Raw genomic sequence first — 12435 nt, 5'->3', positions numbered from 1 at the left:
CCAATTTCTTCATATCCTTGCCAACACTTGTTATTTTCTGTGTATGTTTAAAAAATAATAATATCTAGGGGCACCTAGGTGGCTCAGTAGGTTTAGCATCTGACTTCATTATCTCATGGTTCATGGGTTTGAGCCCCATGTTGGGCTCTCTGCTGACAGCTCAGAGCCTGAAGCCTGCTTTAGATTCTGTGTCTCCCTTTCTGCCCCTTCCCTGCTCATGCTCTGTCTCTCTCTCTCAAAAATAAATAAACATTAAAAAAATAATAATAGGGGCGCCTGGGTGGCGCAGTCGGTTAAGCGTCCGACTTCAGCCAGGTCACGATCTCGCGGTCCGTGAGTTCGAGCCCCGCGTCAGGCTCTGAGCTGATGGCTCAGAGCCTGAAGCCTGTTTCCGATTCTGTGTCTCCCTCTCTCTCTGCCCCTCCCCCGTTCATGCTCTGTCTCTCTCTGTCCCAAAAATAAAAAAAAAAAAAAAAAAAAAAAAACACGTTGAAATAAAAAAATAATAATAATAGCTATATGGGGCACCTGGGTGGCTCAGTCAGTTAAGCATCTAACTTTGGCTCAGGTCATGATCTCGTGGCTTGAGAGTTCAAGCCCCACATCAGGCTCTCTGTTGTCAGCGCAGAGCCAGCTTCAGATCATCTGTCCCCCTCCCTCTGCCCCTCCTCCAGTCTAGCTCTTTCTCTCTCTCAAAAATAAATAAGTTGGAAAAAAGTAACTATCCTAAATGAGTGTGAAGTGGTATCTCATTGTGGCAGTGCATTTCTTGACCTGAAAATTGGCGGGAGGGCTGTGATTTAAATCACATGTATATGCCTTTTCTTTTTTTGGTTAATTTTGGATATGTATGCAGGAAAGGAGTTTGAAAAATTCACATCAAGCTGTTAACCACAGTTGTCTGAGTGGACAGGATTGTCATTCACTTTGTTCTTTACTCACTTGTCTTCCGATTTCTTTTTGTTTATAATCATATATTGTTTTTTGATTAGGAAACAATAATTGTTAATTATATTGTTCTGTGATTTCAGGTTATTCAAATCCACAAGTTAGCTGCTGTTGTGTGGGTCATATCCCACCTCTAGGAAACAAAAGTGTTATTAATTTGCTGTTTGCTGTTCTGTTGAACTCTTATGACCAGATGATTATGTGTGATGATAGTTTTTAATAAATGAGCTTGGAAAGGGGTGCCTGGGTGGCTCAGTTGGTTAAGTGTCTGACTCTTTTTTTTTTTAATGTTTTTATTTATTTTTGAAGGAGAGAGAGACAGAGCATGAGCGGGGGAGGAGCAGAGAAAGAGGGAGACCTAGAATTTGAAGCAGACTCTAGGCTCTAAGCTGTCAGCACAGAGCCCAATGTGGGGCTCAAACTCACGAACTGTGAGATCATGACTTGAGCCGAAGTCGGATGCTTAACCGACTGAGCCACCCAGGCACCCCAACTGTCTGACTCTTGATTTCGGCTCAGGTTATGATCTCATGGTGAGTTCGAGCCCCCCATTGGGCTCTGCGCTGGAGCACAAAGCTTGCTTGGGATTTCCTCTCTCTCTTCTCTCAAGATAAATAAACTTTAATTAATTAATTAGCAAGCTTTGAAACAGAAACTAAGCACCATTCAGGAACTGAGCAGATAGACCCTAAGAAGAGCCCAGACCCTAAAGAGGGGTAGGCTAAATGGGCACAATGCCCAAAACAATGGGGCAGTTCTCTCTGGATCTCAGAGGCTGGATGATATTTTCTTTCTTGGCCCTTCTGTGTTTTTTGAGTTCTCTAAACTGCACTATTACTATAATAAGGGGGAACCTTTTTTAAAAAAGAGGATAGTAAGGACAAGTCTTAAGGAAACAAAGGGCGGGGGCATCAGATAAGCATCAGATATTACAAAACCCTGCTCTCAGCACTTGGTGTGGATTTCCTCTGCAGAGAGCCCAGAATGTACATTATCCTGGAACAACATGGTATTAGGCTAGGTCTGTGGTCACCATGTACTTGGTTTGTGCTCCATATCCTGGAAGAAATGGGAAAGAGTGTGTGTCTCATCAAGACTAGCTACTTATTAGATACTGAGAGTCAAGTTTGGTTGTTGACCCACTCATTCTTAGTCCAGAGGTTGCTTATTTAAAGATGATATTAAGCCTCATCAAAATTCTTTCCAGGAGGGTTAGTTGTTTTTCAGACATCCCCACACACACCTAATTCTGCCTTTAACCAAGTGGAGAAATTTTGTGAACACCAGTAGGATTTATTACTTCCAGGTCTAATCGTGACTGTTGCTAGTCCAAGGATTGAGCTCATTAAAGAAGGAGGCCTTCGTAGACTCACGCCCTCACATTGACCATGACCTTGCCATAGAAAACCGTACAAATGTGATGGCTGAAAAGTCGGAACAATAGCCTGTACTGATCCCAGTAACATGCTTTAGGGCAAGGCCTCAGCCGTATTATACACATCTGACTCTGCACCTAGGAGGACAGAGCCTTGTTCGAAGAGGCCCAGGTGACTTGGAAGGATGGCTAGGGCTCTGCTCAGAGGTGGGCAAGGATCTAGACCTTTTGAAGCCCTTCTGTTTCATGAGCACTGTTCTGGAGCTGTGTCGTGGGGGTGTTGAGCAGCTGTTCTTAAAAAGTTATTGCCACTGTTCAGTTTTTCTTCCTGACGTCACCATTTCATAGGTTGCAGATGCCATTCTTGGAAATCAGATGTTTACTCATTATGATCGTGCCCACATCGCCCAGCTCTGTGAAAAGGCAGGCCTCCTGCAGCGTGCGCTGGAGCACTACACTGACTTATATGACATCAAGAGGGCTGTGGTCCACACTCACCTCCTCAATCCCGAGGTATGGTGCACCCTTGGGGCACTCCTGTTGTGATTGGCACACATCTGTCATTAGGGTCACATGCTCCTGAAATTTCCTGTGTCCATGGTTGTGGGACTGTGGCATGTGTATTCCCTGTGCATGAGCCTCATCACTACTATACACAGTTTTCATTCAACCCACACACAAGCTTCACTTGCTCACCCATGCATCCGGACCCACGTTACCTCTTTCTTTCCATTTTCTACCTTTGACTTAGCCTAATAGAGAAAACCTATTAACATTGACAGCTCTAGCAGGATTGTCTGAAACTATTAGCAGAAGCTAATAGGTATTACATTTACATTTACAGAATAAGTTTTAGTATCACCTGTGGGGTTTTGCAGGGTGTGTGACAGCTTGATGACTATTAAGGTTAGTTATCCTGAGTTTACTCCCAGCTCTTACTTTTTTACCACAGTCCTTTTAAGTGAAAATTCTTTATATTTTTGACATTCAGTGGGAAAAATTGATCCAGTTATTTTTCCAGTGTTGGAAACATCTAGGATGGTACTTAGTTGTGGATTAACTCTTCCTTGCTTCCTAGTGGCTCATCAGCTTCTTTGGCTCCTTGTCAGTGGAGGATTCTTTGGCGTGTCTGCATGCTTTGCTGTCTGCCAGCATCAGACAGAACCTTCAGCTGTGTGTGCAGGTAGCCTCCAAGTACCATGAGCAGCTGGGCACACAGTCCCTGGTGGAGCTCTTTGAATCCTTCAAGAGTTACGAAGGTAAACTTCATACCCTCCAGCCGACTGCACCTTCTGCTCAGGTGTTGGTGTCTGCCTGCCCAGCCTCACAGACTTCCTTCAAGCCAAGCCAATGTATTGGTCAATGGCAGAAGATTTCTGCTGTCTAGTGTGTTACCCAGCTTAGGTAGCTTTTTTGGCATTTGCAAAGGAAGCATTTAGTTGGTTGGCATTGGGGTGGGGACACTTAGAATCCCCCTTGTGTCCCTGGAGCCTCTGTAGAACTGAGCATCTGTCACACAGTCTGCTTTAGAGTTCACCAATAAGCCTGAGCCGGTGGCACTAGAGTGCATGGTTCTGAGGGGTGGCCCCTTTGGCTTCCCCTGAGTAACAGTCCCATGGTGGCTGAGCAATGTGTGGCTGCTAGGCTGGCTGGCCTGATTGTGGTTGGCTTCCTTTGCCCTCTTGTGGGCATCACACCAAGAATTTGCTGGTAGGAGGATGGCTTTCCCAGATGAGGGTCTGTTGGGGGCAGGCTGGGGCAGCGATAGAAGCAGAGCATTTGTCCAGTGAGGTGTTAAGCCACTGCCCTGTGCCCAGTGAGGTTGGGATGTTAGAGGAGTGAAGCTGCCTTCAGGGAGCTGCCCTTGTCACAAGACACCATTGCAGGAAAGGCTGCAGCAGGAATTAGGTTGCACTGGGCGGGGAGATGGCAATAGAGTAAGGTTAGTGGGAACTGTCTGCCTTCAGGGTTCTGGTTCCTTCCTCACGTTATAACCGATGACCTCCTCCTCAGGGATAGTGGTCTTCTCTGGTGTATCTTGTCCTGCTGTTGTCACCAGTACCTCCTGGCCAGCTCCTGTGACAGTTAGGAGATGGTTAGCTTCTGATGAACAGTGTTGCTCTGTGACTCACCATGCACCCCAGTCCGCAGTGGCTCCATGTGTGCCATCAGCTCGGTGTCAGGGAGCAGACTCTGTTTGGAGGCTCCCATTGGAAGCCTCTGCTTTCCTGTCCCTGGCATTTCTTTTTAGAGCAGCAGTCACACAACCCTCTTAAGTTGCCTATTTGAATTATTCTTGAAGATAACCACCTAGGGTATGCCTCGCGCCCCCCCCCCAGATGGATTCCATATACACATAGTATTTCACACAAGAACATCCCTTCCAAATTTGATGGAAATCTGACCAGCTATTTGGAGGAGATGCCAAAGCAAAAGAACTTCACATAGATTTTGTAAGTTGTGAGTGGGTAATGGGTGCTGGGAGACTGAAGCACTGTTGTTGTGGGCTTGGCTGCCAAGGGCAAGTGGCCTGTAACTGTGGAGAAGGCAGGTGGATATTATGAGGGCGTAAGATGGAACAGTCTCTCTTTGTAGGCCTCTTCTACTTCCTGGGCTCAATTGTGAACTTCAGCCAAGATCCAGATGTGCATTTGAAATACATTCAGGCTGCCTGTAAGACAGGACAGATCAAGGAGGTGGAGAGGATATGCCGGGAGAGTAATTGCTACAACCCAGAGCGGGTGAAGAATTTTCTGAAGGTGAGTGTGTCCTGGCATCGCCTCCTTCCTTGAGCAAACCATCAGCCAGCTGCCCAGGAGTTGGAAAGCTGGCTTTGTCTCTACCAGTGTTCCCTGGATCCTTAGTGCAGAACTCTACTTTGGCCTAAAATTCTTATAGGAGTCCACTGTTAATTTTATAGCCCTTGAGGCTGTACTCTTAATTATCTGTTGTGTGAATAGAGGGAGTTAGTTTATCGATGCATTATGTTTCAGCAACATCCCAACTGTGCCCCTGTTAATTAGGTTGGGAAAGTCTACAGAAACAAATAAGCTACTCAGTGCTAGTGGCATAAAAAGCAAGAAGTGTATTTCTTCCTGATGCACAGATTGGGGTGGGTGTAGAGGTAAGTGGGTGGCTTTCCCACCATCTTTCAAGGACTAGGCTGATGGCTGTTTTGCCATCTTCAGCCTACCACCTTGAGAGTTGCCTTCCTAGTCAACTGGAAGGAAAGAAAATTCAGAGAAGCTGGTATAGGTGGTTTTTAAAAAAATTTTTTTAATGTTTATTTTTGAGACAGAGAGAGACAGAGCACAAATGGGGGAGGGTCAGAGAGAGGGAAACACAGAATCCAAAGCAGCCTCCAGGCTCGGAGCTGTCAGCACAGCCAGACGCGGGGCTTGAACTCACAGACCGTGAGATCATGACCTGAGCCGAAGTCCAATGCTCAACTGAGTGAGCCACCCAGGCACCCCTGGCATAGGTGGTTTTTATGGGTGAGGCTGCAGGTGGCATGTGCCATTTCAATTCTCATTCCACTGGAGGAAACATATGGCCACGCCCAGAACTGCAAGGGTGCAAGAGAACCTGAGAAGTGTCATGTAGGTATGGCCAAATGAGGGGAGGCATTATTGTGGTGGACTGCAGGGTAGGCAACAGCGCCCTGCCCAGGCAGCCGATGTTCCATAGAGTATGGCTGCTTGTCCAGAAAGGCAGCCCTTACCGGCAAGTGTTCTCAAAAGTGGTCCTTTTTCTGGTGCCTGGTCTGGGTCAGATTTATACGTAATGAGTGAGCTGCTTGTCTTAACCCAAAAGGTAATGGCTTTTGGACTAATTTGGAATGTTATTGCCAAATTTAGCAGAGCTCTTTTCTTCTTTAACCAAATAGTACTGTCTTTCTGTTACTTGTTTCCCAAGACAAACACCTTATCCCCAAAAGCAAATACATGTACCTTAAAACAACAGCATGTCTAGAACAAAGTCTCACCCTTGAGTCTCCTTGGGGCCACTCTGCTAACAGAAGCAGTGCCATCTCTTTGCTGATTCATGGTCCCTGCAATCTAGCTCTGTGGGGTCTTCACTGCCTGCCTTGTTCTGTGCTTTTCATTACACAGGAGGCCAAGCTTACAGACCAGCTTCCTCTCATCATCGTGTGTGATCGGTTTGATTTTGTACATGACCTTGTCCTGTACTTATACCGCAACAACCTGCAGAAGTACATCGAAATCTACGTTCAGAAGGTACTGCTGGGACCATCACTGCCGGCTCCCAGGTGACACCCGGCTGCCTTTGTGCCTTGGTTGCTGGTAATAGTCTATACCTGAGAGGCTGCCTCTGACCCCTGAATGTATCTGAGACTGGTGGTATCTAAGCTTAGGCTGCCATAGCAGAATACCACAGACTGGGTGGCTTAAGCAATAGATATTTGTTGCTAACAATTCTAGAATATAGACATCCAAGATCAAGGTGCTGACCCTACCACCTTGGGTTGGTTCTTCCTGAGACCACTCTCCTTGGCTTACAAATGGCCAGCTTCTCACTGTGTTTTTTATATGGCCTTTTCTCTGATTAGGGCCCTACCGTTTGACCTTACTGAACCATAATTATCTCCTTCCAGGCCATTCTTCCAATACAGTCACATTAGGGACTAGAGCTTCACAGTTTGCATTCCATCTACCACAGGAGCTCTTTCAGACAGCCACATTGTCCAAATCTTTGGGGACTTGTAGCAGTGACCTGTGCCTGCAGCACTGAAGTCACCACCTTGACCATTCTAGGTCAACCCTAGCCGGATCCCTGCTGTGGTTGGAGGGCTGCTTGATGTGGATTGTTCTGAGGAAGTAATTAAAAACTTAATCATGGTGGTGAGAGGACAGTTTTCCACTGATGAGCTGGTGGCTGAAGTAGAAAAAAGAAACAGGTAAGGGATCCTAGCTCGGTATCTTCTCTTGCCCCTGGGTTCTAGTGTTTGTGGTTAAGCCTATGACTAATTTCCTGAGAGCCCTTTTCAGTTAGCCTCCAGGCCCCAAGACTGACTGTCTCTGTAGCTGGTCTTTCTTGTAACAAATCTTAGATCCAGTAGTGAGTTACTTGCTATTGGTATTGCAGATCTTTGGGAAAAACTTAACAATTGAAATCAGTTTGGAACTCAAGTCTGTTTTGGTCCCTAGAACAACCTGAAGTTAATGGAATGAGATTTTTGTTTGTTTCTAGAAGCAACCTTCACAGTTCAGGGTCTGCCCTGGAGGTTTTGAATGTTAGTTTTGAGACGCTTACGGTGTTCTTCCTTCTTTCAAAGGCTAAAGCTGCTTCTTCCCTGGCTGGAGTCCCGGAGTCACGAAGGCTGTGAAGAGCCTGCCACTCACAATGCTCTTGCCAAGATCTACATCGACAGCAACAACAGCCCCGAGCGCTTCCTGAGAGAAAATGCTTACTATGACAGCCGCGTGGTGGGCCGCTACTGTGAGAAGCGGGACCCACATCTGGCCTGCGTTGCCTATGAGCGGGGGCAGTGTGACCTTGAGCTCATCAAGGTGGGCAGCAGATAGACTTAACTGCCAGGTTTTGCTCTGGCTTCAAATGCAGGCTCTGTGGGGGCTCATGAGGGCCTCCTCTGAGCCCCACAATTGCAGGTCATTTGTTACATTTCTATTAACAACTTGGTTTCTTTTTAATTCAGATGCCTTGTTTGCTACCTGCTTATGCCCTGTTTGTATATTGTACTTATAGGTGTGGCTGGCCCTGAGTCTGACCTGTCAGCCTTCTGCTGCAGTCCTCCTTGTTACCTAATGTCCTGAGGGCAGAGTTCAACCTGTTAGCCTGACTCAGGAGGTCCTCTGTGAACTGCAACCCTGTCCTCGCCAGTCTGACTGCCTCCCCTCTTGCCTTTCTATCCTGGATGCCTCTGTCCCATTTGCCCTTGCACTACCTGCTCTTCTTTTTAGGGCAGCTTCTTACACGTGCCCTCACCAACTCTTCCCAACCTCAGAGCTCTTTCTGGCCCCTCTTTGGAACAACCCCCCAGGTCTACTTTCCTCAGTCCTGGCTTGCATCTACATGTATTCAGTTAGTTAAGTATCAAATAGTGACCTAAAACTCCAGAAATCTCATGTAGGTGTACCCAATGTTTGTTTGACTGTAAGATCCATAGGCAGTTGGTCTGTTTGCCCTGAGCATCTCAGAATATCTGACAACATGGTAGAAACTCAGCAACCAGGGAAGGAGAGTCAAGCATACAGAGCCAAAACTCAAGAGCAGTGCAACAGTTTCTCATCCTGCTCTGGCTTTTGACACTGGCCATCCAAGTGGCAGGCTGGGTTAACATAGCACCTGCCTCGAGGGAGCAGGTTTGTGTGAAGTTGGGACTTTAGTTTGATACCATAAGCCACATTTTGGCTGAATTTACCACCTTTTTATTAAAGCTCAGTTCAGTGACCTCTCAGGGATCTTTGCACCCATCTGTCCTATCTGGTGATATACAGTAGACATCGCCTTTTAGTAAGGCAGAATTCAGACAAGAAAAAAAATGTTCATTAAGGTCTGATGTATCAGAAGGAGAAGTAAGATTTTAGTGCAGGCCAGAGTAGGCCTGCTCTTGGCCTCATGCCATGCATGTGTGAACAGCCTGTGGACACACACGCGGTGTGTGGACACACACTTAGCCTTGTGCCTGGCATCTGGTACCCAGCCAGTCTGATTCCCACCAGGCCTTAGCAAGTGTCTCACACATTGAAATGTTCCAGTGGTGTTTGGTTTCTTGGAGATGTATTAGAGCACTAAAATAAGGGTCTCAAGTTCGATCAATGAAAGCATATTTTAAAGTTTATAGGCCTTGGGATGCCTGAGTGGCTCAGTCGGTTAAGTATCCAACTCATGATTTTGGCTCAGGTCATGATCCCAGGGTTGTGAGATGAAGCCCCATGTCAGGCTCTGTGCTAAGTGTGGAGTCTGCTTAGGATTCTCTCTCTCCCTCTACCCCTCTCCCCAACTTGTGCATGTGTGCACTCTCTCTCTCTCTCTCCCCCTCTCCCTCTCCCTCTAAAAATAAAAAAAGTTTATAGGCCTTGAAATACTGTAGCATATATGCTGTTTTATATCAGTTCTGGGCTATTCTGATAACACTTTAGAGATGGTGACTATTTAAATTTAAATTAGCTAAAAATTAAAAACTTAGTTTCTCTTTCCTACACTGCATTCCGTAGCATAGACCTAGAACATTTTTATTGTCTCAGAAAGTTCTGGGCAGCACCACTTTAGGGCAACAGGTTGATGTTGAGAGGAGCTGCCACACACCCATACCCACTCTTAAGTTGTTGTAAACTGAGAAACTCATGTTTTGAGGTAACATATTGCTCTGAGGAGTTCATTGTCACCCCTTTGGGATGCTGCTCATCCTGTGTCGAAGTCCTATTACTCGCTTGGGTTCCAACTGACACCAAACAAGTGTCAGGGACAGAGGGAACTGACTGGAGTGGGTCCCCCACATAATGTCCATTGGTTGGCTGTTTGCGTTACACACACTAGTATGCTCATTTCAGGTCTGCAATGAGAATTCTCTGTTCAAAAGTGAGGCCCGTTACCTGGTGCACAGGAAAGATCCAGAGCTCTGGGCTCATGTCCTTGAGGAGACCAACCCTTCCAGGCGACAGCTGATTGACCAGGTGAGGAATGGAAATGGGAGTGTATATATGCATGCCTGTGTTTTGCCTTCTCATTATCATGTGGCCAAAGTGACTAGTTGTGACGTTATGTCTGAAACATCTTTAGATGCATGACCAGACAATCTTGTGAATCTTCTCTGGAGTTGTTCATTGATTAGAGTAGAGTTGGCCCTGATCTCCAAAGCGGGAATGTGCTGCCCCAGTAAAAGGAATATCTAATGGCATGACTGCATGCTGGATCCTTAGTATTTTTTTAGCTCAGTCCCCATTGACACAAGATAAGTGGCTCTCAAGGTTGTCTCAGCTAGATCTGCCTTTGTTGAGGAACCCCTGCACCCTTGTGACCATCCAGCACCTTCTCGGAGCTGGGGCACAATGCCAAGGCCAGGGCTCTTCCTGGGTGCAGCCTGGCAGGCTTCACTGGGCTTCCTGAAGCTTCGGGTAGCAGATGGTACTTCACCATCCTCACCGTCTGCTGGGCACACTTTTTGGAAGTGGGCTAAGATCAAAGTAGGAACAATATCCTGGTCCCAACAAGTGGGCTCCAGTCCTGAGTGGATCGGCTAAAGTGCCCCGACTCCTTTGTATGCATTACCAACCACTAGGTACACTTGTTGGGCTTCACCTGTATCTCCACTAAATTCACCTTCTTGTTTTCTGTCCACTGTTCCTCATGTCTGTGCCATTATCCTTTTCTTAATTAACTTTATTTTGGAACGCTTTTAGATGGATAGAAGCCTGTGTTATTTTGGATCTTATATCAACTTTGGACTTACCCATCTCTCAGATTCATCGAGACTTGACAAAGACATTGAGCAGCAAAGGGCCTGGGACAGAGTAGGTTTAGATTCTGCTAGAGATCTACAAATTTGCAGACAACAGGTATTTCTCCAGGTGTTGACCTGGCATGTCTTGTAGGTTATGTTGCATTGGCACAGGGATGAGCAGCTTTAACACTGCACTGAACTGAAGCCAGCAGGTACCTTTTGGTCTCCCTGTGTCTGTGAAGCTGCTGGTGCTCTCATTATATCTGCTGTGACTGAATATTCATAGCCGCCTCCTGGAGGCATTCACCTACTGTGCCTCTCTAATTAGAGGGACCACATGATGGCAGTGGCAGACTGCTTTTAGGTCTGTAGTAGAAGCTTATTATGGAAAGTTTACTTAGAAAAAGCAACTTCCTGAGGTAACTTAGGTTAGGCATCCTGTTGACTCAAATAGATGGTAAAAATATATTTTTGCCCTTAAAACAACCAGTGTGTATTTAAAGTACTCTTAAGGTTTTTAAGAATGGGCAGATACCATGATGGCAGGAAATGGTACTTCCTACTCTGGATGAATTCTGTGTGCTGTCACACTTCTCCTTTCCCTCAAGTATACCCTTTTAATTATCTCTCTGATAGCCCCTTTTCTCAAACTCCTCTGCATAACTGTTAGGATTGTTATAAACTCCTCAGAAGAACTTTTGTATTTTATGGTGCCATTTAGTATACAGTGGCCACTTGCAAGGTGAACTGGGCTGACTTTGATTCTGGTTCCATTGCAGCCCTCCTGTTTGCAGGGTGAAAGTTTATGGCCAGAGATGTCATATTAGCTGTGTCATACCTTCTCTGAGCTGTCTGTTCTCTCTCATTAATGCATTGCTATTCCCTACCCCTGATGAACACCAGAAACTTGGCAAAACTGATCCCGAAGTCACCAAAGTCCCCTGGCACAAAACACAAGGAGAACAAGCTGGCCATCTAGCCTGCTGTTATTTGGGAAGTGTACTCTTTAGAAAAATGTCTTTTCAGGGCACCTTGGTGGCTCAGTCATTTAAGCGTCTGACTAGATTTCAGCTCAGTTCATGATCTCATCGTTCATGAGTTGGAGCCCCACATCGGGCTCTGTGCTAAGAGCGCGGAGCCTGCTTAGGATTCTCTCACCCCCTCTCTCTGCCCTTCCCCTGCTCATGCTCTCTCTCCCTCAAAATAAATAAATAAACATTAAAAGGGAAAAAAAAGAAAGAAAGAAACGTCTTTTCCCCCAGTTGTGAGTTTTCTTGTAGGTGAGACACCCATAATTGGATGAGGGGTGTATGGCCAGGCTTTTGTCAGTCTTTCTCTAAGGGCGTGCTTCTGAGGGCTCTGTAGCGCAGGGTACATTCTACTTCATGCCTGGAAGTGGGCTGGACCTCAGCAGTGTGGTGCTCTAGGCTAGCAAGACCTTCATTAGAATGGTGTCTTCACGGGCGCCTGGGTGGCTCATGGCTCAGTCAGTTGAGCATCAGACTTAGGAGGTTATGATCTTGTGGTTCGGGAATTCAAGCCCTTCGTAGGGCTCACTGCTGTTAGTGCAGAGTCTGCTTCTGGCTCTCTGTCCCCCTCTCTCTGCCCCTCCCTCATTTGCACTCTCTCCCTCTCAAAAATAAACAAACATTTAAAAAAGAAAAAAAAAAAGTACATTTAAAAAAAA

At 46.2% G+C, this 12435-nt stretch overlaps 1 protein-coding gene across 3 annotated transcripts in view; it reads left to right on the top strand.

The window, feature by feature from the left end:
• CLTCL1 (clathrin heavy chain like 1) overlaps positions 1 to 12435 on the top strand; it is a 105161-nt gene that overhangs the window by 54923 nt on the left and 37803 nt on the right. For all 3 annotated transcript variants that reach the window (XM_058692973.1, XM_058692972.1, XM_058692971.1), the window contains 7 exons: positions 2672 to 2836; positions 3402 to 3582; positions 4919 to 5082; positions 6436 to 6561; positions 7099 to 7241; positions 7620 to 7854; positions 9859 to 9981. In XM_058692973.1, the coding sequence (XP_058548956.1) occupies positions 2672 to 2836; positions 3402 to 3582; positions 4919 to 5082; positions 6436 to 6561; positions 7099 to 7241; positions 7620 to 7854; positions 9859 to 9981 (1137 nt within the window). The remainder of the gene's footprint in view (positions 1 to 2671; positions 2837 to 3401; positions 3583 to 4918; positions 5083 to 6435; positions 6562 to 7098; positions 7242 to 7619; positions 7855 to 9858; positions 9982 to 12435) is intronic.

Source organism: Neofelis nebulosa, chromosome 11 (genome assembly GCF_028018385.1).
Source record: "Neofelis nebulosa isolate mNeoNeb1 chromosome 11, mNeoNeb1.pri, whole genome shotgun sequence".
Taxonomy (NCBI): Eukaryota; Metazoa; Chordata; class Mammalia; order Carnivora; family Felidae; genus Neofelis; species Neofelis nebulosa.
This window is presented reverse-complemented; position numbering and strand designations above follow the sequence as displayed.